Source organism: Moschus berezovskii, chromosome 14 (assembly GCF_049115385.1).
Source record: "Moschus berezovskii isolate FMDL1 chromosome 14, NW_MosBer_1.0, whole genome shotgun sequence".
NCBI lineage: Eukaryota > Metazoa > Chordata > Mammalia > Artiodactyla > Moschidae > Moschus > Moschus berezovskii.
In genome coordinates this window covers 52152935-52179515 of record NC_142473.1, presented here as the reverse complement: position 1 = coordinate 52179515, position 26581 = coordinate 52152935, and the positions used below count along the sequence as shown (strand labels likewise).

The 26581-nt window shown below is 43.5% G+C and overlaps 2 protein-coding genes across 2 annotated transcripts; both read right to left on the bottom strand.

Moving 5' to 3' along the window:
• Positions 1 to 13400: 13400 nt before the first annotated feature.
• On the bottom strand, positions 13401 to 15371 carry UBQLN3 (ubiquilin 3). The gene has a single exon (XM_055422580.2). The coding sequence runs from the start codon at positions 15369 to 15371 to the stop codon at positions 13401 to 13403; it is 1971 nt and encodes a 656-aa protein (XP_055278555.2).
• Positions 15372 to 19888: 4517 nt separating this feature from the next.
• Positions 19889 to 21722, bottom strand: UBQLNL (ubiquilin like). The gene is given in 3 exon segments (XM_055422410.2): positions 19889 to 20583; positions 20586 to 21152; positions 21155 to 21722. Coding segments are annotated over 3 exon segments (1830 nt in total).
• Positions 21723 to 26581: the final 4859 nt, after the last annotated feature.

Here is a 26581-nt window from a genome sequence, read left to right as displayed (position 1 = left end):
CTTTGGCTAACTCACATCTCTGCTTAAATGCTCTCTTGGGTGATGGTTTCCCTGACTAAACCCTAGAACAGTTCACTGTCAATTTTCCTCTTTACTCTGTGTTTCTTCTTAGGGTCTCCCTTTGCTTAAATTATATGGATTACTTGGCGACTACCCCCTCTCTGTTGGCTTTGTGCAGGGTTTTGTGATCTAGAACACCTCTTATCACGAAGACATAGGACAGGATTCCAGCATAGAGAGGGTGTTTAATTACTATTGTGCTGTGTGTACTAAGTCTCGAAGTTGTGTCTGAATCTTTGTGACCTCATGGACTGTAGCCCACCAGGCTCCTCTGTCCATGGGAATTCTCCAGGCAAGAAAACTGGAGTGGGTTTTCAAGCCCTCCTCCAGGGGATCTTCCCAACCCAGGGATTGAACCCCGGTCACCCAATGCAGGCGGATTCTTTACTGACTGAGCCACCAGGGAAGCTGACCCCATCTGGTCAGAAAGTATTATAAATTCAGTCTCCAAAACATGTTTTCACTTGTTCACTTCTTGCCATCTGCCCTCGTGGAAAACCCTAATCTAAACCAATACCATCTCTCAGCTGAATGACTGTAGGAGTCTTCTGCCTTGACTCAACTGACACCCCAGCCATCCTCTCAATCATGTGCCCCAAAAATGAGAGTAAAATCCACACTCGAAACAAAGCCCTGGTGAATTTTGCACTCACCTCTTTCTCACGTCACTTTGAAACACTTTCCTTCTCATTCTCTCTACTCTGGACTCCTGACTTTCTTTCCTTTTTCTTCAGGTGTATCAGGCTCTAACAAAACTCAGGGAACTCTTTTATAGTTTCCCCTCTGCCTGAAACTTTCTTCTCCCAGCTCTCTGAATGTCTGGCTTCCTCCTACCCTTCAAGTCTCTGCATAAATACTTCCACCAGAGAGATATGCTCTGACCACCCTTCTAAAAATATATCCCTTCCCTCTTATATACACGAGCAATATGCCTTGTTTATTCCCTTCTTGAAATGACTTTTAATTGTTATAATAATTATTTATTCAGTAGAAATTGATATAGAATAGAGATAAAAGGTGTTGTCTCTATAAACACTGACCCAGGTCCCAGCTCTAGCTCCATCATTTACAAGCGGTGCAGCTTTGGACTATTTCTTGCTACAACATAGCTATATGTTATATGAAATAGCAACATAGCTATTTCTTGCTTTACTCATCTGTCAAATAGGTTTAATAATAACACCTGCTTTATAGCACTGTAGGAGTTAAATGAGTTAATAGGCATAAAGCTTACATAAGAAAGCAACACAACACTGTGAAGCAACTATCTCCAATTAAAAATAAAAAATAAAATAAAAGTCTATAGAAAAGTGCCTAGTTCTCAGAGCGTGCTCTGTGTTAGGTATTACTTTTCTTTCTCTCTTCCTTTTTTCTTGGAGGTCTGTTATCTTCACTATATTGTAAGCTCCTTAAAGCAGGAAACATATCTTGTTCACTATTGTATATCTACTACTCTTGGCATATAAGAAATGTTTAGGAAGTATTTATTAAACTTATGAATTCCAAAAGGCTACTTAATAACTTGAAAATAAATTTCATGACATAGTATCATGTTAGAAAGGCATATTATTATGCACAATATAATCACAATTTTGTAAAATATGTGGAAAGACAACCATCATGGTGTTAGCAGTGTTATCTAGGTAGTGGAATTATTGCTGACTTTTATATTCTTAATTTACTTATCTGTATTATCTAATATGCATATATATTGTGCATAGTACATTCTATCATATATGTATATATATATCTTTTAAACTGAGAAAACAGGTCATGCATCTAGAAAAGAGGTTTAATTATTAGAAGGGTTGAAATTTTATTTTTCAAGGATGCACATGTTTGCACAAGATTCAAAGAAACTAAAATAATAATTCATAGTGTACTGGTGACAGTATAGTTTCACCACAGCAATATCCATTCTGAAAATAAACTGCAAATACATAGTGCTTAAACCCAAGCTAGACTTATGTGAAGAAATTACAGTTCTTTAAAGGGAAACAAGTGAAACTTGGATGGAAACAGTCTTATTTTAAAAGGAAAGATTGTCTATTGCAAATCCCTCAATATTTCTCTAATATTCATATATTCATATGTAATTAAAAGCCAGTGAAGATCTCCTTTGGTATTATATGGAATTTGACAGCTACTTGGACTTCCCTGATGGTTCAGATGGAAAAGTGTCTATCTACAATGAGGGAGACCTGGGTTCAATCCCTGGGTTGGGAAGAGCCCCTGGAGAAGGAAATGTCAACCCACTCCAGTACTACTGCCTGGAAAATCCCATGGACAGAGGAGCCTGGTAGGCCACACTCCGTGGGGTCACAAAGAGTCAGACATGACTGAGTGACTTCACTCTCACTTTCATAGAGTATATTTAAAAAATAAAATTGGACAATGGCATTTTGCAAAGGAATAATGAGTTAAGCATTGAGTGTTTTGTCACTAAATATTTCAAAATTAAAGCTGAAGTCTGTAATAGCTTATGGTGAACAGTGAACAATGCCACCGTATTCATGGTCTCCGAAGGAGAAGATTTAACTCCAAGACCAAAGACAGCTCTCAGTCACTGAGAGCTTTGTGTGCAAAATTTTATTTAGAGTGACAGGACCAAGAAAGCCTCCGACATAGACATCAGAAGGGGGCAGGAGAGTACCTGCCTCACTCATTTAAGGTCTATACTTTTCAACTAGCTGCTGAGAATAGATAAAAACAATACTTCAAGGTTGTAAGAGTTCCACCAGACTCTTTCCCAAGGCATACATCCTGAAATAATTTTGGCACAAGATTAGCCAGGGAGATGGTTCTGGGCAACATCTCTGGGTGAGATATACTGTTGCTATGTAATCAGGAGTACAAGTTATGAGAAACAGCTTCCCAGACAAGGTTTGTATAATTAGAATCATTAGCATGGAGCCTAAGAAAAGCATTTCCATCAGTAAGAGGGTGTGCTGTGTGATCATTAGTTCCTTAGGGAAAGAAAGACCAGTTCTTGGGTAAGATACATTGTTGCACAAAGCTTAAGGAAAGCATGAGTGAGAATGTTCAGTTCAGTTCAGTTCAGTCACTCAGTCCTGTCTGACTCTTTGCGACCCCATGAATCACAGCACGCCAGGCCTCCCTGTCCATCACCAACTTCTGGAGTTCACTCAAACTCATGTCCATCGAGTCGGTGATGCCATCCAGCCATCTCATCCTCTGTTGTCCCCTTCTCCTCCTGCCCCCAATCCCTCCCAGCATCAGAGTCTTTTCCAGTGAGTCAACTCTTCACATGAGGTGGCCGAAGTATTGGAGTTTCAAGCTTTAGCATCAGTCCCTCCAATGAACACCCAGCACTGATCTCCTTTAGGATGGACTGGTTGGATGTCCTTGCAGTCCAAGGGACTCTCAAGAGTCTTCTCCAGCACCACAGTTCAAAAGCATCAATTCTTCAGCAATCAGCTTTCTTCACAGTCCAACTCTCACATCCATGACCACTGGAAAAACCATAGCCTTGACTAGACAGACCTTGGTTGGCAAAGTAATGTCTCTGTTTTTTAATATGCTGTCTAGGTTGGTCATAACTTTCCTTCCAAGGAGTAAGCGTCTTTTAATTTCCTGGCTGCAATCACCATCTGCAGTGATTTTGGAACCCCAAAAATAGTCTGTCCACCTGTTCCTTAAAGGCCTTGGACTGCCTAAGTTTTAACTTTTTCATCCCCCCTTTTTTTATTTAGGAGAATATAGTTTTCTGGGAAAGGGGTGGAGAAATCATTCTATAATTTCTTCCTGCTGGTAAGGGGCACAGACAATAAATTGCTGAGGCAGCATAATCTCCTTACCCTTATATTGAGGATCTCTGATCCAGGAGCCCCAAGTAATAGCTGGAGGAGCCTGTGACAATCGTAGGAGCTTGAATAATCATTTGTAACTTAAATGCTTCATGCTGCTTAGATACAAAATTCATCATACAGTTACAGATATAAGGAGCAAACAGTAAGAATAAGATGATTACGATTACTACACTCAAGATAGTTTTCCACCAAGGAGAGTTTGTAAACCATGATTTCATCTGTGACCGGAGTGGAACATCAAGAGAGTCCATTTTGAAGAGTAACCAGAATCTCTGCATCACCATTACTTTGTCTTTGAAGTCATTGTATTCTTTAGAAGGAACAAAGTAGACAAGTAGATTAAAAGGCAGAGATCAAAAGTCAGTAAAAAAATTATTGTAATCAGCAGTCCAAGCAAGAACAGGAATCAGGTTACATTTGGTAGTAACTTTGATCTTGGTCTAGATACAGTCAACACTTGGGCTGCCCTGTTTGTAAGAATGGAGCCATTTGGCAAGTTCATATATATTTTGAATGTAGGTATAACAAACCCAGTTAGTAGTTGAAAGAGTGACAACCTGAGCCTTAACACACAAAATAAATCTTACTATTTCTTTTTAGGAGAATGAATCTGAACCACAATATACACAGCTGTTTTAAGGAGACTTACAACCAGGTAGCCAGTTGTCTAAGTTTGTCCAAGTAGGCTTTAGCCTCTTATTGTGGTATTAATGTTTAAGCCAAAGTAGCTGTCACCATTAACAATTTTAGTGTTTTTCTAAGTATGAGAAGATGCAAGAATTTGGGTTCAAAAAAATCTTTAATTGAAAATACCTAATTATCCAAAGGCCTGTTTTTCCATTTTTTTTCCAGAACACAGATCGAGTGCCTAATTTCTGATTTTCACCCTGAATACCTTTCAGGGGATGTTGATGGTCAGCAGCTGTAGTGTCCATGATTAATCTTTGTAGAGTCAGATGGCAAGTGCCAGTTTCCTGTCATAGGGCCCCTTGATGGCCATGAGTTTGACCACGGTTGGGGGACATTTCATGACCATCTTGTCCTATGGTGCTGGGAAGGCTCGTTCCCAAAACTCTATCACAGGTTTCACTGATAGGCCACTCAATGTCCCGTTACTGGACTAGGCCCTGTGAGTAGCAAAAGTCTCTGGACAGCACCTGTCTCACTAGTCTCTTGGTCCAGGAAAATACTCCCTCTTGTTTCTTCTCATATACAGAGTCATACCATTATAGCTATGGATTTCATATGGAACTGTACACCATCATTTTATCAATGACTCAGTCACATACTTGATAATGTAAGGGACAACATGTTGAAACAAGCAATATAGAAAACAATATAGTTAGTAGCAATAGTAAAATCATAAGTAAGAACTTAAGTCAAGAACTTAGGAATAGGCTAGTGACATCTCCAGGTCATCTGACTTAAGTTTGTTAAATGACTATAGCCTGCTGTTATTCTCCTGGTTGTAGATCCTGGAGCATCTGACCTTTATTCAAAAACTGGTTACTAAAATAAGCTTTAGAAACAAACTCAGACTGTCCTTTTTAATAACTGAATTAAACCTCTCAGCAATGTAACAGAACCACAAGGAACTCAGAAGTGAATCTTAGTAAATGCAGTCCTTAACTCATAAAACTAGAACTTAATATGCAGTGAAACATAATTGATGCTATTGGCCTGACATCAGTTGGGTGGATTTTTCTTTTAGAGGTCCCCACTATACTTTGAGATTTCTGTATATGTCGGGAGACAGTCTTTTTACCTTGATGAGGCTGTTCAGAACCCAAGTGTCTCAAATTTCTAGAGGGACAAGGCAGAGAGAAAAGAAAAATATTTAATTTTACCCACAGGTGTAAATCAGTAAACTGTTTTAAGCCATCAGTGACTTGAGAAGAACGTTCTTATATATGAAAACAAAGACTAGAAGCCAGCAATATGTCAGACAAAAAATCATAAAACTTGCAATCATATTTAGCAGTCTATTTAATCTCATGCAACTGATCCCTTTGTTCTGCCATCCTTGCCCAATGACAGAGGATGCCAGTGAAAGCGATAGTCTCCCAACTTGTGAAGTTTTTTTGCCAGTGCCGGTATAACCTGTCCAGCAAAGTTGATGCTCCAATCACAGGAGATTATATAAAACACATTTTAACCATGTCTTCTCCATTGTTAGACATTAACCCTGAAGCCAGGAAAGGCTTTTTCTTATCAAATAAAAGTGAGTTTTTTTAGGAAGCCGGGAAATCCAAGTGGCTGTCTTGGATTTCCCATAGCCCCAGCTATTTGGTTTATAGCCATTGTTTATCCATTTTAAACTCCCTGATGAGGGGTTAAGTTTTGTAGAAGCAGAATGATTTTTTTCTATGTGTGCCATAATCTGTTATAAAAACTCATATTCCAAGAAAACTTTGTTCTTTTAACAGGGAGAGAAAACCAAATTCCACTTTGGTACCAGCTTATATTCACTGTGAAACAATAGCTATTCACTTAGTCAAAGTAACAATAAAAGAGTTCAAATTCAGGATAATGTCTTAAGAAACATGTACCATGCACAAAACTCTCTTCCACTTGTCACAAACCTTTTTTTATACTTTCTGCACTTATCACATCCTTTGCCAGTTTAGAGATGAGTCACCTGTAAGTTTAGACTTACTTTCTTTTTCCTTAATAGAATGTAATTCTATTTCTTATACCTTTTTATTAAAAACACACATTTTACTTTCTTTAGCAACCATGAACTGTACTTTATATCATCATTTTGTAGATTGGTAAATATAAATCATCCAAAGTTATGTCATTTGTAAAAGTATCTTCACAATGTCTGTGTTAATTAGATCAATAAACAGACATCAATACCAGGTATCAATTGAACAGTGAATATTTCCCAGTTCAGAAGACTGAAATTCATTTTGTTTCATTTTCTTGAATTTAGAGCTGTTTGCTTCCTAAGTCCTTCTCTTTAGGCCAATAAAATACAGCTCACTGATCAATTAGACTTTAGCAATTTTGTCCAAGGATGGAGACACACTAAGACACATAAATCTGGACAGAGACCTCAGAGTTTTCTGCTTAAAATTTAAAATGTCTCTTTGCTCCCCCCACCACCTTTTTTTCCCCATTGGCTTGAAGTTCTACCAATTTGGTCATGGCAGGAGTCCCAGACAGAGTGGGCTGTGTATCTCAAGGACATGATAGAGTTAACTTCAGGTTTTTTCCCAAGTATGTTTTTCAGGCAGAGTTGGACTCCAAAAAAAGTATTTTAATAAGACAGCTTTTTCCTAATTGCACGTGCAAAAAGAACCATCTTTGCAATTTTAAAAAAGATTTCATTTTAACCAGTTTTCTCCAGAGGCTAAAGAATATCATGGCCATTCAATGTCAAAAATGTCATCCCTCCTTTTTGTAGTCATAATTTCATATCTAAAAGTTTTAAACCAGAGAGTGTTCAAGTTGGCTCTGATGACAGCGGTAGACTCACTGATTAGATGTTGTACCAGCAGGGATTGTCTCTCTGGTCAGGTGAGGTCTTCTCTTATAGCAAAGAAAGCCTGTATATAAGGGACTTTTTAGGCTCCAGGGATCAAACTTATCCCAGTTTTTCTAAGATACAATTCAAAGGGGTGGTTCTGGAACTGTTAGCTCCCATCTGTATGAGAGAAAAAAGCGGTGCCCACTGCCGTGGCTTTTTTCTACCAGAGGCATCCCTCCCTGCTCTAGATGGGTGTGGAGACAGGTCTTCCACCTAAACTTCCTTCCCTGGCTGAAGTTAACCTGTCTCTTCCTGACACAGGTGTCTCACTATCATTCCTCCCTGTTCTACCACCGAGGAGGGGTGGAGATGCACCAGGGGCAGACCTGATGACATCCCAGATTGATGTCCAGTTTCTCACCATTAAAACCTTGCCTTGATTTCCCGTTTTCCTCTGGTGCCACCCAGGGTGGAACAGAGTAGCCTTCTGGAATGTCTCCCAAGCTGAGACCACTAGGGGAACATCCATCTTTTATGTGCCTGTGCATGTCTTTGAGCATATTCCTGACCACAGTAGAAGCTCTAAGTCAAAAAGGGAGTCACAAAGGGACGAAGAGAAAACCCAAGATGTCCCTTCTGAGCATTGCCACATGACTCTATGTGATAACAAAGGAGGCGATAGAGGACCAGCCTGTGAGGAAAAAAATAATCTTTCATGTTCATGAAATGTCAAGGCCAATCTTTCTATTCCTGTCCAGCAGATTGTGCAAAAAGAATACCTAAGGAGTTGAAACAAGAGCCACCGGAGGGCTTTCTGTGGTCCTCTAAGAGCTAGTGCTACCAAGGCAAGAGGCCTGCTGCATTTCCAATCAGCCCAGATCTGGGGTTCCCTGATCTGTGTCCTCAGGAATCTCATGCTCACCAGTAATATCTCCATCCAAACAGTCTGGAGGCATAGTCATGAGAAGAATTTGCCTCTGGGTCTCTGGGGTCAGAATGGTGATTTCAGATGAGAGATGTACCTGGAACTAGAGCTCCAGCTAGCTCCCTAATGTGTTCCTGGTGCAGTGTCCTATAAAACTTGGAATGAGGGTCTTGCTAGAAAAGCACAATAACAGCATGGATTGCAAGTCCCCTGAAAGTCTATAATCTGGCACATTACGTCAGTAGCTTTAATTCCCCAAGCAGTTATGAAATGGTCGGAGAAACCAGGAAAAGCTGATGAGGAAAAAAAGTTCAGTAGTCATGCTTCTGAGTTAGTAAAGTGGAGACTTCACAGTAAAAGAGCAAAAGAGTACCAGCTCTGAGTAGTCTTACCTTGTCTTAAAGATCCTGGATGAGTCTCCAAGATGATAGCTTATGGTGAATAGTGAAAGTGTCACTGGATTCGTGATCTCCGAAGAAGATATAACTCTGAGACCATAGACAGGTCCCAGTCACTGAGAGCTTTGTGTGCAAAATTTTATTTAGAGTGACAGGATCGAGAAAGCTTCTGACATAGACATCAGAGGGGGCAGGAGAGTACCTGCCTCACTAGTTTAAGTGGGGCCTTATATACTTTTCAATTAGCTGCTGAGAATAGATAAAAAGAATACCTCAAGGTTGTAAGAGTTCCACCAGACCCTTTCCCAAGGCATCCATCCTGAGATAACTTTGGCATAAGATTAGCCAAGGAGAGTGGTTCCAGGCAACGTTTCTGGGCTAGATATACTGTTGCTGTGTAATCAGGGGTACAAGTCTTAAGAAACAGGTTCCCAGGCAAGGGTTGTTACAATTATAATCATTAGCATGGAGCCTAAGAAAAGCATTTCCCTGAGAAAGACACTGTGCTGTGTGATCATTATGCTGTGTGACCTTAGCTAAGAAAGGCCAGTTCTTGGGTAAGATATATTGCTGCACAAACTAGGAAAGCATGAGTGAGAATGTTCACCTCCTCCTTAAAGGGCCTTGGACTGCCTGCTTAAACTTTAGCTCTTTCATGTAAAACTAGCAGATTAAATTTAAAAAAACCAAAAACATAAATACTGTCAACTACAAATAGACACTTGCCATTGACACATGTCATCTACCTCTATAAGGGTTAAACTGTGTGCTGCTGCTGGCCTTCAACAGCCCCTGAAGGGAGTTCAGGGTGGAGAGCAGAAATGAGGGGCTCTGTGCTCTGGAAAAAGTGGCAGGACAGGTCTTCAGATTACTATTTTCCAGAGGCAATTAGCCCAATTCTTGCATCTTCTCATACCTAGAAAAGCACTAAATTTCTTCATGATGATGTCTATTCCTCGTGACTAGCACTAACCCTTATCAGACCCTCTGTAAAAATATGTTCTTGATTTTGCATGTACCATTCACCAAAGTCACCATTCACCAAAATCACCTATATACTTGCCTTCCCCCTACCTCTTTGGAGCAGTTTCTCAGAGTGACTGACATCTGAAATGCTGTGTCCCCAACTATCTTGCGACTCTCATGCTGCTCATTTTTTTATGCAACAAATACACATGTACACATACACTGGATACGGTAATGAAAATATTTCAATCCAGTGTAGATAGTGGCAGGAGTCAGAGGTGTAAAAATTTCAATCAAATACCACAAATCCTGCCCCTTTTCACTTTCCATGGGTAAGAATTAAAGCTTTAATTAACTTGATTTACTGCAGCAGCTAAGATTGTAGACTCTGGAAGTACATTGTCTAATTTCAGATCCTGGAGCTCTATTATGCAAGAACTGTACAATTTTAAGCAATGTACTTCCTCTCTCTCTGTGCCTCAGTTTTTCTCATCTGAAGTTAGGAATAAAAGATAATTGTGTGGATTCAGATGTAAAGAGCTTGGAAGAGGGGCTGGCTAGAGGAAAACCTCAATAACATCAATTGTTATTTAAAATTAAATGTAAGTAGTAAAACCCTAAGATATCCAGAAAAAAATCTACCCATGTGTTTATAACAGAGATATTAGGGAAACATCATCAAATAATAAAAAACATAAATGCATAAAAACACTTTCTGGTTTTTAATACTTCTCTCTTAAATTGCTGTCCAGCTACCTGGCTGGCTATTTATGATGCAGATCAGTATTTCAAGCTTCACTGCTCTTTGGCCTTCTAGAAAACCTCTTGATCTGAGGAATGGGTACATTTTCTTTGGGAATATTCAGGTCATACTAAGCCCAGTATAACCAAAACTATAAGTCTGTTTCTCTTCCATCCACCCAACCTCTTAGGTAGGGTCCTTCCAAGACCCAGCTGATGCGGTGTGAGAGTCAGAGCAGGGACTGTAACTATGACATCTCTGGAGGCCTGCCCTTTCAGTAACCTCAGCCTACAGGCATCTCCTCTATCTCAAACTCCAAAACTTTATTTTTCCCAAGCAGAAGGCCTGTTCCTCTAAGATTGTTTATTTGATTCCTATCTACCTAGCCTCCTCAACCACTTTATCATTTGGTCACTCACTTCTTCACTCATCATTCAACATTCATTTATTCAATCACTTACTGAATGTTTCCTACATCAGCTGCTGGGGTGGACAGTGACCTTCCCCACCCCAGGAATCTGCTTCATTTGGACTCACCATGGAGCAGAACATAGGCTGATGAGTCCAGTCCCTGATGAGGCCCAAGCAAAGATTCCAAACACCCAGTCAACTGTAAAGGGCTCGCCATAGTTCAGGAAAAGAAAACAATCCAATAAATGAGAACTCTCTTCCTTACCCAGAACTTTTAGACCCAGATTTCCACCTACAGCCTTCTCTGGTAAGCTGGAATTTGTCACATGAACCCTCAGGCTTTTCTTGGCCCATATGAAAGGCAGATAAAAGCAACATTTCTCTCCCTGAGTATTTTCTCAGACCTATCTGACTTCCAAGTGTTGAAATTAGAGATTACAATGTATAACTGTCAGTCAGAAGCAGCCTAGAGCCTTGTTAGTTACAGGAAATGAGGAAGCAAGATTTTCCTCTGCCTTTCTCCTAGCAACCACCATAAACAACAGTTCATTGGATGTGGACAAGAACCCCTCACTGACGGGGAGTGAAGAGGGAGTAGAAAGGAGTTTTGAAGCCTTGTGCTCCACTGGAGATTGAAACCTAAAACAATGGGAGAAAGTTGCCCCCAAAACTCATTTTATCTCTAAGTCACGTGATGGTAGCTAACATGTAAAGGCAGGTTGATCCAAGTATCCTAGGTTCCAGGCAGAGTTTTTGTTTCTCCCTAAAAGGACTCCCAATACTGAGTCCCTGACATTTAAACACATATACACAGCATAGCCACTTTCTACTATAGTGATATTCTCTTTAAAGACCCTTTTCTTTTCTTGACTGGATTATGATGTGTGCTTGCTAAGTTGCTCAGCTGTGTACAACTCTTTGAGACACTGTGGACTGTAGCCTGCCTGGCTCCTCTGTCCATAGGATTCTCCAGGCAAGAATACTGGAGTGGTCTGCCATGCCCTCCTGCAGGACATACTCCTGACGTGGGGATGGAACCTGAATCTCTTATGTCTCCTGCATTGGCAGAAGGGTTCTTTACTGCTAGTGCCACCTGGTAAGCCCTGACAGGAATACAGCGTTATCTTTTTCTAACGCATCTATGATGAAGCTCTAACAGACTGTGTTATGTGTGTATGCCCAGACACATGCACAAAAGTTTGACCACGTGAAAGTGTACTCAAGTGTGAAAATGCATTTTGTGTTAGTGCATTACTTCATGATGTGTTTACCCGTGTGAACCCACGGGCACATTTACGGGCTGGAAGCCACGGTTCACTCACAAGATAGGTGAATTGTAACACTTCTGCCCCAGAAGCATGTGGGTGTTGGGAAGCATCCCTGAGAGCAAATGGGTCTGAGAGACCGAAGGCACCTCCTGTGTGCTATGCACACCCTCCCCCAGCGCCTTTGTACATAATGACTTCTTTACTGGAATACTCTTCCCTCCTCCCTCAAAACTTTACCTACTTAATTCTTACCACTTTTTTAGATTTTTAGCTTAGAGTTCACACTCACAAGCCTTGCCTGTCTCCATAGAATAGAGCAAGCCTCTGTTTTGCTATTTCACAGATCCCCATCTTTCATAACACTTATCCTAGCTTGTGATTATATATAATGAGTACTGTTTGAACAGTTCCAGCTACCATCATAAATTCATGAAGACAGTATCATGCCTCTTTTACTCACATTGAATTCCCAACCCCTAGCAGAATGCCTAGCACAGGTTAGGTAATCAATTTCTGAGTGCAATAGAATAAGAAAGACAAAACCCAGGACAAGCTGGATCCATTTCAGTGGAATCCACAACAGATCTGGCTACCCAGGACAGTAGCTTTGTAAACTCGATGAGATCAGGGAATCTTAGAACTCAGCTGATTCCTGCTCTATTGCTGTCTCAGGGATCAGGATCAAATCCAAAAATTGAGAGCCAACTGTGGGATAGAGTTCAAGGACAATAAAAATAAGAAGCTGTGCCCACTTTTCAGTCTGACTGGTGGTAGAGAGCTCCAAAGAACACATAGTATATGGTGGCAGCTCCAAATCTGGGGAGCCTTTGGAAGGACACATGGAAAGCTGCAGCTCTCAGCTCACCCTCCTGTGTTCCCTGTGCCTCTTGTTCTTCTAACCTCATACCTTTCAGTTTCCCCTCCAAGCCCTCCCATCCATGCAGAGATAGCTCTTATCACCACCTTTCCTCCTATACAGTCCCTCTTTTCCCATAGCCCACAAAGAATCAGACTCAGGCAGCAGACGATATTGGAGACTGGATGTAATTACATCTCACGATAGGCATTAGCAGAACTCAGACCATGACCCCATGATGGTACAGTGACAGGGGTGGTTGGGTCACTTATAGCACCCCCACCCTGTTCTGGCTCTCATTCTTCCCCATTGACTCTGGAACAGCATTGTCTCTGCAGTAAAGAGTATCATAGTAAATTTGCTTCATGGTGCAACTGCATTCAAGAATGGTTGGGGGTGGGGGGAGTTAGGGAAGGCGGCTATGGGGGGTAAAGGCACAGAGGGAAAGATATGGTCTGAACAACTATAGCTCCTACAACTGCCTCAGCTTCTCCACAGCAGCATCCACATCACCTCCTGTGGCAATGAGGGCTTGGAGATTGGCTTCAGGATTCAGGAAGCCCATGGCCCGCAGTTGCTCTAGCTGCATCCGGAACTGAGTCTCAGGCATCGGCTGCTGGGGATTGACACCAGTCAAGGCTTGCAACATCTGGAGGAAGGGGGTGGAATGGAGGCCCAGCTCCACAGAGCCCTGTGCTGAGGGAACCTCAGGAGCTGGGGGAGGCGAAGGATTCTCAGGCACAAGGGGACTCTCTCGAGGCTCTGTATCTCCCGCCATACTTCCCAGCCCAGTTAGACAAGGCATGAACCAGAGGAAGAGGCGAGGGGCTTCAGTAGCCAGGATCTGCAGACCCTGCTCAATCTGCAGCAGGGCATGCATGGCACGCGGGTTTTCCATGGCTGCCTGAAGGTGAAGCAGCAGTGGCAGTTGCCAGTGTATCTCGTCCTGCAGCTGTGGGGCCTGATTCATGCTGGTTGGCCTCAGAGATCTTGGATAAGCCGGTGGCGGCAGCCAGACATGCTCAGGGATTCCAGCAGTAGCTGCTGTGGGCAAAGGTGGGGAAGGAACAAGTGGGGTCCTATTGGCAGCAGGCCCCAGCCCGGAGACAAGATCAGGCATGTGGGTGCTATGGCCAGTGGAGCCGTTCCCTGCACCATCTTGATCTCCATCTTTTCTAGCACTGCTCTCCGTGGGATACCTCAGAAAGGCTGGGCAAGAGGGCTTTCCCTTGACTGTAACTGACTCCTTAGGGAGAGCCTGGCCTGACTCAGGTTCCTGGGATGAGGGTGAAGCTGGAGGAACTTGGCTTCCAGGTGGTGGAGGTGGTTCTTGGTTTGGACTGAGGGTAGATGCCATCCCCTGCAGATAGGTTCCCAGAGCCTGGGGAGTCTCATGCAATTGTTGGAGATAGTCATAGAGCCCTATATTCCCTAGAATATTGGGAACCCTATTTCTAAGTTCAGATATGTCCTGGTCCCCAGGCCTCCTGCCCCTCCTGCTGGCTGAGCCTGCATATGTGGAAGTCCAGGGGTTGGGAAGAGGGTCACAATTCTCCATCCTTGAGGGTTGGCTGCTGCTGCTGCTAGCATTAGCAGTGGTAGATGTGGCAAAGGGATTGCCACCAAACTGCTCCTGGACTGCGTTAAGCATAGGGTCCATAATATCTGTATATATGGTTCGGAGCACGTTGTAGCCACCTGGGATGCTCTCCAGGTTGCTGAGCGCCCGGTCCTGGCTGCGCATCATCTCTTGCATCATGGCAGGGTTACGCAGAAACTCCAGTGTCTGCCGCATGATTTCAGGATTGTTGAGAATGTGCCCAATCTCAGGGTTGTGCTGGATCAGTTGCTGCATACGGGGATTGTCAAGAACCAACTGGCGTACCAGGCCTGTGTTGGACAGTAGACCCTGGATGAAGGGGTCATCAATGAGCTGAGCCACAAATTCAGGCATAGATACGTGCTGCCACACCAGTGAGCTTGGCTGGTCAGGCAAACCACCCGAGGTCAGGCCTAGCCCATTGAGGCCTGTGAGGACACCCAAGCTAAAGGTAGGTGGCCCATCTGCTGGGTAAACGGAGCTTGGCTGAGGGAGTGACCCAGGGCTCGGGGCTGGGGTAGGGACTGAAGCAGCTGGGAACTTGTTGCCCGTGATGCGACGCTGCATCTTGATGACCAGGTGGACGGTGAGGCCATCTCGGACCCCACACTGTGCCAGCGAATCAGGGTCCTTGAGGATTTTGCCAGCAAAGATTAGGATCAGCTGATCAGGGTGGGCCTTAAAGCGCTGGGATATCTCTTCCTTCAGCTGCTGGATGGTGCAAGTGTCTGTAACTGAGAAATCCTCCTTGTCCTTAGGTGTCTTCACTGTCACCTTGATGAAGTGGGGATCCTGGACCAGCGCTGGGCTGCCCTGTGGCAGGGCCTCTCCACTTTTGGCCATAGTGGGCAGCAGGAGGCCCAGGTCTGTGGGGACACAGCTGGGGGGGGAGGAGGATGGGGTACTGAAATCATCCTTTTGGGCAGTGGTGAAAGGAAAGGTGAGCAGGGGGAGGATTTGGGGTCTCAGGGTGGGGGAACTAGAGAGTCCACGTAGAAGGGGCTACGAGGGCATGGGATAGGATGCCTTAGGAGGATTGGGGGTTGGAGAGATGTTGAGGGTCTTGGGAGGGAAATCTGAGGCCCTAGGAAAGAGGTTGATAGTTGATGAATGAAGGGCAAGGGCAGCCTGAAGGACCTGGTTTGGGGAATACATACCAATCAGCTGTGGCCCCGTCCTTCCTCTTAAATAGGACTCCCAACTGCCCTCATCTTGCTGAACAGCCACCCCTGAAGCCTTCTACACCAGAACCCTCTCTACCAGGTCACCTCTGTGACCTCAGCACTGACATCACAGCCTCATACAATGGATGCTTGAGACTTCTCCAAGGTACTTGGGATTCCTGAGGGCTTTGTCTCCCCCCACCCTTCAACTCTTCTACTTCCTTTGTCTCAATTGCCTTCTTCATAGTGAGGGTTCAGGGCAGACCCTTCCTTCTCAAGCCAAGTGTTCTGCTTTCACACAACCCGGTAGGTGGTATGTGGATACTCAGACAGGGGTTGGACATTTAAGAAAGTCTTCTTGAGCCCTTATGTCCCCACGAAGACCCCAATTCAGCTACTTGCTAGTTGAGCCTCTTCTTGGCATTGTTATGTTTCTATGTCCTCTCTGATTCAACATTGGCCATGATATATCAATCAATATATTGACTTTCTGATGAGTAAGATGCAGACTATGAAAGGGAGGTTGAAGATGAAATAAACTTTTATTTTACCTTTTTTTCCCTATTATTATTATCACCCAGAAAAATTCAAAGAATAGATTGGCTATTTGTTGAGGTAAAAAGACCACGAAATAAGGTTGTTAAATAGAAAGATTAAGTTCAGTCTATTTCATAACCAAATGGAAATGTTAAGAAGGTAGTTCTACACCGTGAGGCTGACTCCATCCGCATCAACAGAGTATGTGGAGTGGTGTGTGAGTATATATAGTAAAAGGACAGAGGTAAACAGACTGAATTATGGACAGTACAATGTTTAGAAGTCTGAAAGGTTGGATGAATTCAGCAAAGGAAATTGAGAAGAAATAAAACGTTAAGTCAGAAAAGGAAATTAGAGAAAGAAGTCAAATGACAAAGTTTCAAAAAAAGAGAAAGCAAACAAATGTGTTAAATGATTCTGGTAGGTAAGTAAGTGAGGACTGAGAATTGGCTACTGCATTTGAACAAAAGACACCAGTTAGACTGAGGGCCACAATGAGACCAAGTCTGGAAGAGTGGTGAGGCCAGAAAACCTGACTGGAGTGGGTTTAAAAGTAAATGGGTTTGAAAGGAAGTGGATCCAATGACAGTAAATGAGAAAAGGCTGGTGGCTGCACAGAAATGGGGAATAAATGTTTTTGTTTGTTTTTTTGTTTTATTAAGATGAGACAATTATACTTTTATTCTAATGAAAACAATCCAATGAGGAAGAGCACAGTGATGCAGGAGAAAGAGAAAACAGTTGGAAGAGCAAATTGTTGAGAAGATAGAGGGATCAGAATCAAATGCCCAAGTGAAGAGCTTGATTTAGGATCATGGACAGTTTATTCATTAAAACAGGATGAAAGGTGGAGTATACAGGTATAGATGCAAGATAGTTTGTTGAATTAGTGGCAGACAAAGGTGAAAGTCACATTTGATCACTTTTGTCTTGTTGTTGGAATAAGGAAAATATCATCTGAGACTGAGAATAGATATTAAAGGGCTGTTGAAGGTTTTAGAAGAGCATAAAAGGTATGATATAATCATCTCAAAGAATAAGGCTAGAGCATTGGATCTCCAAGTGCGGTCCTTAGATCAGCATCATCAGTATCACCTGGAAATTGTCAGCTATGCAGAATTTGGGGCCTTCCTGTAGATCCACAGAATTGGAGACCCTTGGAATGAAGCTCAGAAATCTGGGGGGTTTAACACACCCTCCAGGTGATTTCTGATGCAAATTCTAGAAAGAAATCATTAAAATAAGAAAATGTATTAGGCATACAAACAGACCAACTAAAGCCTTGGTAATAAATTTAAGTAAGACTAGTCAGCACAGTTTATGGTTTTCAGTGCCTACGCAGAGATTAGGCAGGGTTGGATATAACTGTTATAACCATTGTGAGTTTGCTGTTGGGTATTATATCAGAATAATTATGATAGATTTAGTGTTGAAGCTAGAAAACTATGTTTGGGAACCTAAAGTAGGTACATGGTGGACATGTACCCCACTTCTAAGTCCACAGAGAATGAAAGAAACAGTCATCACTGTTGGAGAAGCAGTTTTCTCAGTGAACATCCAGATATTAGTCACAGCAAAAAGGTGAGGGAACATTGAGAGAGAAGGTTGTAGGTATGAGGTTCACCATAGCTAAATTGCACCCTAAAAGGTAGGGTGGGAAAAACCAACAAGTGGAAACTGAGTCAGATGAGGGAATTTCAGAGCATATTGAGAAAATCAGGAAGATAGTCTGGAGAATTTGGGCTCCGTATGTAAACTGAGGATAAAAGATTTAATTGGGTTAATAGAGATATCTTAATGGGGAGGTGAAAAATCTGTTTCTAGCTATAATTTTCTTTCTTGAAGGGGCTTCCCTGTGGCTCAAATGGTAAAGAATCTGCCTGCAATGCAGGAGACCCAGGTTTGATCTCTGGGAGAAGAAAATGGCAATGAGCCCCAGTATTCTCAGTTAGATTGGAATTTGTCCTGCATTTCTCCAACTCTGAGTCTTTGTCACTCAGCTGTGTCTGACTCTCTGTGACCCTTTGGACTATAGTCCACCAGGTTCCTCTGTCCAGGGGATTTTTCAAGCAAGGATACTGGAGGGGTTTCCATTTCCTTCTCCAGGGGATCTTCCCTACCCATGGATTGAACCTGTATCTCCTGTGTCTCTTGCATTGCAGGCTGATTCCTTACCCACTGAGTCAGGTTTCCCTGATGGCCCAGATAGTTAAAGAATCCCCCTGCAATGACGGAAACCCTGGGTCAGAAAGATCTCCTGGAGAAGGGAATGGCTACCCACTCCAGTGTTCCTTCCTGGAGAATTCTATGAACAGAGGAGCCTGGCCGGCTACAGTCCATGGGTCACAAAGAGTCAGACATGACTAAGTGACTGTCACTTCACTTCATTTTTTTGACTTGTTTCTTTTTGATAGGTCATGGTGGTGGAGTGGGATCTTTGGCAGCAGATTTACTGAAGCACTGGGAGCTCAATGGAGCTTCCTTTACTCTTGCTGATGGTCACATCGGGGCTGAAGGATGGGTGACCTGTGAGGACCACATAAATCTGAATATCCCTTACCTGCTCCACTGCTCCTGCCCTAGCCCCAGACACCACTGTCTCTCACATGCTAGAACTAGTGTTCCTGCTTCCAGCTTTCTCATCTACAACAGTATTCCCCTCTCAGCAGCCAGGCTGACATACTGAACCATTCTATTCCTTTGCTAAAATCTAGCAATGATTTTCACTTGTATTCTTAGTAAAATCCAAAGTGATCACCAGATCTATAAAGCTCTTCATGATTTCTAATAATTCTCTTTTCCCCCTCATTTTTTAGTTCACTCCTCTCCAGCTACACTATCCCTTGTTATTCTTAAAACACAACAAGAGTACTCTTATCTCACAGCTTTTCCTCTTATGCAGCCTTCTCTGCCTGAAACAATGCCTGGAATTGTATGATTTGCTTTCCCAAGTCCTTGTGATTTCTGCTCTACTGTCTCCTTTCAGAGAAGCCTTCCCTGATGATCCCCCATTTACAACAGCTTATCCACTGCATTTTTCTTTATAGCACTGAAATATAAACACCTCATGTAGCTATATATTCAGCTGAATTTCCTAGAGTAGGAAATGGCAACCCACTCCAGTATTCTTACCTTGAGAATTCCATGGACAGAAGAGCCTGGCAAGTTGTAGTCCGTGAGGCTGGAGAGTTGGACACCACTGAACACACATACATGTATTTCCCTCTTTTCTTATGAGTATATTATGACTATCTTTCCTACATGTGGGTCTGTTTTGGGTCTCTAAACATTTGTGTGCAGCTATCTATACACATGATTATGTGTACTGTGTGGTGACTTTATATGCCTATATATGTGAATCTTTCATTGTTAGCCATGGTGCATATGTGTTTGAGGTTATATGTGCATGTTCTTGGATATGTGAGCATGACATGATGTCTATACATGTAATTCTGTGGGTGCAAATATGCTTTTCTATTTTAATCTATGCATGTGGTTATGTGTGTGTGTGCTCATGCATGTATGGTACATGAGGTAGGGTTATTACACATTGACAGTTGCCTTTTTTGTTAAAAAAAAAAAAAATAGCCAAACTTCAGATGTGGTCAAGTTGATGTAGCCGTTTTATTGACAGATCTCTCAGCTATGGCCAATGGTCCATTATTCAGTAAAGAAAGCACTGTTTGGTTTTTCCTGTTCTAGGACTTCTCTTAACCAGAAGCACCAGAAAAGATGAAGGCAGATGAGGTAGTCAAATGGGTTGGCAGGCAGGTAGCAAAACAAATAAGTATGCCCAGTGGTTAGGATCCCTGGGATCTCCTGAGCTTCTGGATGGTGGCGCTGGGACTGTGGCCTCTCTAGGACTGCTCCCGATTTGGGACAGGACTCAGGTCCTTTAGGCTCAGCCATATTGGACACATCCCAGGTCCAGGGCACTGTGTCAGGGTAGCTGCAGCTGGGTGCAGGAAGCTAGTCCAGGCCCCATAGGTAGGGGGCAACCCAGGGTAGAAAAACAGGAGCCTCAGTGGCCAACAGCTGCAGACTCTGCTCAATCTGCAGTATTGTTTGTGATGCTTTAGGGTTGGCTAGAGCTATAAGCATGTTGGAAAACTGAGTCTGCTGCAGAAATGCAGGCAGTTGCTGCCTCCACTGTTCACTCAGCTGGGGCACACTCATGAACATCATCATCTGGACTGCCAGGAAAGGGTTGTTCAAAAGCAGTTGCATCATTCTTCCTGTGATCTGGGAGCTGGTCTGTTCATTTGACTGCTGGAGATCATCTAATTTCTGGTTAAAGCTATCTAGAGAAATGGTGGCATCTTTGTCTTCTGCCTGGGGCAGCTGGTTGAGCTGTTAGGTAAGGCTGGTATCCCAATTGGCTGTTCCACTGCACAAGCATGACTCTGACCATTAGTGGAGTTAGAAGTACTGGCCCTGGAAGTATGATTTGCCATGTTTGGGGTAGAATTGGCTGAAGTGATTGAAGATACACCTCGAGAACTAGCATAGATGACTCAGGGTGTAGGGGGCTGTGGGAGATGTTCCTGCCGTTCCTGGGATGGTGGTGGAGATGGGAGTGAAAACTGGACTTGCTTCTGCACTTGTCCTCCCAGGAGAGCTGTGAAAATGTTGCCCCCAATTGGATCTTGTGTGCTGTTGAGCATCTGATCATTAAAATCAGCAGAACTCTGACCTGAGGCATTGTCCCATCCTGGGACAGTCTCTAAGCCTACATATGACTGTGGGTTCGGTGGACTCTCAAGATTCTGTGCAGGTTGCTGGATCTGCATTATCTCTTGAATCACTTCCAGGTTCCTGGCCAGCTCCAGAGTCTGCCACAGGATCTCAGAATTGTCAAGGATGTGTGAGACCTCTGGGTTCTGCTGCATCAATTGCTGCGTGTCTAGGTGTTCTGAGACGAACTAGACATGAAGTCTGTGTTGGACAGGAGTTGCTGGATGCTAGGATTCTCCAGTATCTGTGCTATGTGCTCTGGACTACCCATTTTCAAGTCCTGGGTATGCACCTTGGGCACATCCTCTGAGAGAGCTGACTCCACCGGGGTGTAACCCACACCAGCAGATTGGTATACCCCACTGCTGTTTCCTTTGGTGTTTTTGTCCTGGTGACAGGGCTTATTGGTCGACAGGTCCTGGGAGAAATGGGCTAGGTATCTGGAGCCATTTTTGGACTTGATGACCACGTGGATGGTGTGACCGTCCAGGATGCCCCTCTGGCTCAGCACGTCATGGTCCTTGAGAAGGCGGCCCATGAAGACAAGCACTAGTTGGTCCATTTGGCATTTAAAGTGAGCCGATAGCTTCTCCTTGAACTGCCTCACCGAGGTATCATTGGCTATTACAAAGTCTTCCTGTTTGCCTGGCGTCTTCACTATCAGCCGAGTGACACCCGGAGAGATCTTCCTCTCTGCAGGCAGCCCTGAATGATGCCCACACCGGGCCATCCTGGGTGTTCGAGTGATGACGTGCGGCATGGACCTTAGTGGGTGGGCAGATGGGGAGCAGGTGGAAGCAGGGGCAGAGAGGTGAGGGCAGGCAAATACTTCCTCTGGCCTCCGTTTCAAGTGATGCGTTCTCACGCCACAGGCTGGTTTTCTTGTTGCCCTAAAGGGGATGAGTGACCAGACTGGGGCCAGGTATTTTGCGATGTTGTACCGCCACTCCAGTTCTCCAGATATGGCCCAGCTGAGGCCTGTTGTGGATACTAATTCATTCTTGAAATAAAGTAGGCTAAGTGGAGGTGACTCATGCCAGGGCCGCCCCTCCCCTGGCCCCACCCACCAAAAGCTCAGCTCTTGAGAAAAGGGATATTGTGATGTCAACCCAAGCCTCACAGTCTCTGGCTGAACTAGTTGGGAAAGGAAACCTATTTGGGGAGTCTGGGTCTTCATAATAAAAGAAAATAAGACACTTTTTACAGGAAATAGAGGGCAAAGTTCTCAGAATACAACAATTAAAAGTACAGACTGCTTAGGCATGGTTGCTCAGTCATGTCCTACTCTTTGCAAGCCCATAGACTGACTTCCCTGGTGGCTCAGATGGTAAAGCGTCTGTCTACAATGCGGGAGATCCGGGTTCGATCCCTGGGTTGGCAAGATCCCCTGGAGAAGGAAATGGCAATCTACTCCAGTACTATTGCCTGGAAAATCCATGGACAGAGGAGCCTGGTAGGCTACAGTCCATGGGGTTGCAAAGAGTCAGACACGACTGAACGACTTCACTTTCACGTTCAGACTGTAGCCCACCAGGCTCGTGTGCCCACAAAATTCTCCAGGCAAGAATACTGGAGTGGGTTGCCATTTCCTTCTCCAACAGACTGCTTACATAGTCCATATGTTTCTCTGTGGTGCTGTATGTGAGTCCCTTGTGGGGATATCAGGCTTGTGAATGAAAAGCTGGGTCTATTGCAATCATAGGTAAAACCACATACCTGTAGGTAAGAAAGAAATTTCTTCTACAAGAAGGAGTTTATTCTTTTTTATAGGGATCTGGAAAAAGTGAAGCCTTAGAAAGGAAAGGTGGCACTAATGGTAAAGAACCTGCTTGCCAGTGAAGAAGATATAAGAGATATGAGTTTGATTTCTGGGTCAGGAAGATTCCCTGGAGGAGGGCATAGCAACCCACTTCAGTATTCTTGCCTGGAGAATCTCACGGATAGAGGAGCCTGGCAGGCTATGGCCCATGGAGTCACAAAGAGTTGGACATCACTGAAGCGACTTAGCACATAGAAAGGAAAATGGAGCAAGACAAAAGCTTCTGAAGTGGAAGAGAAGGCTGTGTTTTTCTCTGAGTCAAGAGTCTGGGATTCTAGACTTAACTGAGAGTGTTCCCATGTAGTGGGAAAAGATTTCCTCTATCCTAGAAGCAGGAGTAGGGCTAAACAGGGAAAATCCTCCTAGAGGCATAACAAACTGAAGGTGAATGAATCATTCCTTGCTAAGTATTTTTTATTCACTTATCACTTGGTCTTTTCTACACAGTGCTACAGCAGAACTTTTAAAATAATTTCTTTCAGTGTCCTAGCCTGGTCCTGAGTTGCCTACCTTTGTGTTGAAGCATTAAGGGGGAAGTGAAGTGAAGTCGCTCTGTCGTGTCTGACTCTTTGCGACCCCATGGACTGTAGCCTACTAGGTTCCTCCATCCATGGGATTTTCCAGGCAAGAATACTGGAGTGGGTTGCCATTTCCTTCTCCAGGAGATCTTCCCGACCCAGCGATTGAACCCAGGTCTCCCTCATTGTAGGTAGATGCTTTACTGTCTGAGCCACCGGGGAAGCTCTCATTAAGGGGGAAATTTGTAAATCAAGAGGTGAGCATAGAGTTGACTTAGCAGTGAAATTCCTAACAGGGCAGGATTAGGCATCTAAAAGCCAACATCTTTTATTTTTTTATTTGGATAGCAGGTGAATATTCTGTTGAAGGACATATTAAAACATTTTTATGTTTATTGATATTTGGGTATGGATTGAAATATTGTATATGTAAGAGTGGAAATGCATGTCTGATTTGGATACAATATTTGTAAATGTATGTATATGTGAAAGTGTAAGCATGAGACAGTGTGTATGAAGTAGTCTGGTATCCTCTGTGTGATTGAGAAGACTTTGGGGTCTGAAATCTTGGACATACCATGTACCTGCATGGACAGGAGGTACATCATATCATCATCAGATACATACATCAGATAAGTACAAGCAGACAGTCTTGGCCTGAGCAAAGAAACTATTGACAGTCAGCCAGCAGACTTTCTGCTATCGTATCAAATGATTCCTTATATAGAAGGTCTGGACCTTTATCCCAGCCCATGTTGGAGTTCTTCATGTCTCAGCCTTTCATTGCTTAATTCCTAGAGCAGGATTCAGGTGTAAGGCCCTCTCTCAATGGCATTCAAAGTGAAATTGATCTGGACAGTGAAACATTAATTTTCACACAAAGATACTGCCTCTTTTCTCCCCAGGTACAGCATAGGAGGTTGGGGATAAGATAAGAAACTTCCACATCTCACTTTAATCAACTCCCTTGTATCTTCAGCACTGGAACCAGAGGATCTCAGCCTCAGACATAGAGAATTCTAAACCTCGCTCAACAGACTCCTACAACTGAAAGAGTTAGAATCACAGTTTTCAAAATACAGATGAGATTTGTTTTAAAAACTATGAATCCAGCTCCTACACTAGGTTTCTGGTAAAGAGGGGGTAACATTGCCTAACATTTCATTTCCCAATGAAACTTCAATCAGATCACCCCAGACCACTATTAAAGAGAACTTTAATGTGCTGATTAAGATATTTATTGTCAAGAACTAACTAGATATAGTCAATATATCCCAATCATTAGAACTGATGGCCATTTTGAGGAATGGTCCACCTGGAGGGTAAGGAAAAGGCCACACTTCTATAAATCCTTTGCTCTGAGGTCTCAGGGTCTGGAGGGTTTTTTCAGTTTGACAGCTTTGGGAGGTGCCCAAGCCCCAAAGGGCTTTTTGGTTGGTGGTCTTGGTAACCTATGCTTCAGTTCCAGGAAGCCAGGAAGCATAAATAATCAGGAAACCATCACTGCAGACATAGAACCTGTGGTCAGAAGGTTAGTAATTAATGCCTTATGGTGTTGCCAGCATCTTATCCAGCATGATGCTGAGATGGCACTCCCACTCCGTGGTGGTATCAAAAGCATAAAAAATCTCCTCTCTGCCGATGCTCAGTGGGCGTAAGGCATATAGCACCCTGCAGGCCATGAAGGTCCCTGACATGGTTGGCTTGTACTGGCTGGTGTACCAGGTTTTCTCTACCTGTAGAGTGCTGGCATTGAAATGACTCACACCAGGTAACCCTTGGCCACCTCAGTGGCTTAGGGCACCCACAGCCCCTTATCATCACTGCTGCTGCTGCTATGTAAATCCTTCCAGGGCACACCAGCGTAGGAGAAGCAGTTGTTGTAGGTGGCACCAGACAGCAGACTTTGTAGCACCAGGGTGCTAGAAGCAAGGTCCACCTTGGCCATGCCGGCTGCACCATAGTAGTTAAAGCACATGAAGTTCTTGTACAAAGTATTGCCCCTGCAATCTCTGTAGCCCATTTTCCTCTCCTCATAGTTCTGTAGCAGTACCAGATCTTCGTAGGATTTGTATAGCCAATAGCAATCAAAATACCTAGGCCAAGCCTCACATCAAGATCATCATGGTTAAAAAAGGTTTAAAAAAAAAGAGAGAGAGATAGAGAAGCCTGGAACTTCCGTGGTGGTCCAGTGGTTAAGAATCTGCCTTTTAATGCAGAGGACATGGGTTTGATCCCTGCTCAGGGAACTATGATTCCACATGCCCGAGGCAGCTAAACCTGTGCACCACAACTTCTGGGCACAAGCACCACAACGAAAGATCCCAACTAAGACTCGATGCAACCAACCAAATAAATAAATAACATACTAAAAATAAAAAGACCAAGGGAGGGTCCTAACAGTCAGGGCTTTGGGAGTTAGCCAGAACTGACTTGTGATCTCTCTTCGTTAACTTACAACATATTATGACAACACTGCTGCTGCTGCTGCTGCTGCTAAGTCACTTTAGTCGTGTCCAACTCTGTGTGACCCCAGAGACGGCAGCCCATCAGGCTTCCCTGTCCCTGGGATTCGCCAGGCAAGAACACTGGAGTGGGTTGCCATTTCCTTCTCCAACACATATGACAACACGTATCTGTAAAAAAAAAAAAAAAAAGTGGTAACAGTAATAATATTAAAATCAACTTCAATGATGCCCAGTGGGCACTATACATGCATTATCTCATTTAATTATAGTAAAAGTCCTGTAAGGAAAGTTTAAAGAGCCCTGGTATAGAAGAGTTTATTCTTGAGATAAGACCAGGCTGGGGATACAACTACTTTTGATTATGATGGGATTAGAAATTCCAGACAGTGGGTTTACGAAGGAAGTTTGGGGCAGTCTGCACCATCCTTAACCCATGAAAGTAGCATTAGGACACCTGTTAGGCCTTGGCTAAGACTATCCAGGGGCATGTTTAAAATAGAGAGAGGAAGTTGGACTGGGGCCACAAAGAAACCTGTTACAGTACAGTAGGACTCTTTTGGAATAAACCTGGTTGCAGAAGAGAAATTATCCTGGACTCACCTGGCAACTGCAGGCAGAGGGGCCACCCAGTAGAGGGAAGAGTTTAGGCTGGATGTTGAGTCTTGGCCCCAGGCACTTGTCTTGTATAAGAAGTCTCTCCAATTAAGCTGTACCACAAGGGGTTTGACAGACTTCCTTCATAGCTCAGTTGGTAAAGGATATGCCTGCAATGCAGGAGACCCAGGTTCAATTTCTGGGTTGGGAAGATCCCTGT

Excerpts from the sequence above, each read along its gene's own strand:
- UBQLN3 (XM_055422580.2), bottom strand. The coding sequence starts at position 15,371 with ATGGCCAAAAGTGGAGAGGCCCTGCCACAGGGCAGCCCAGCGCTGGTC.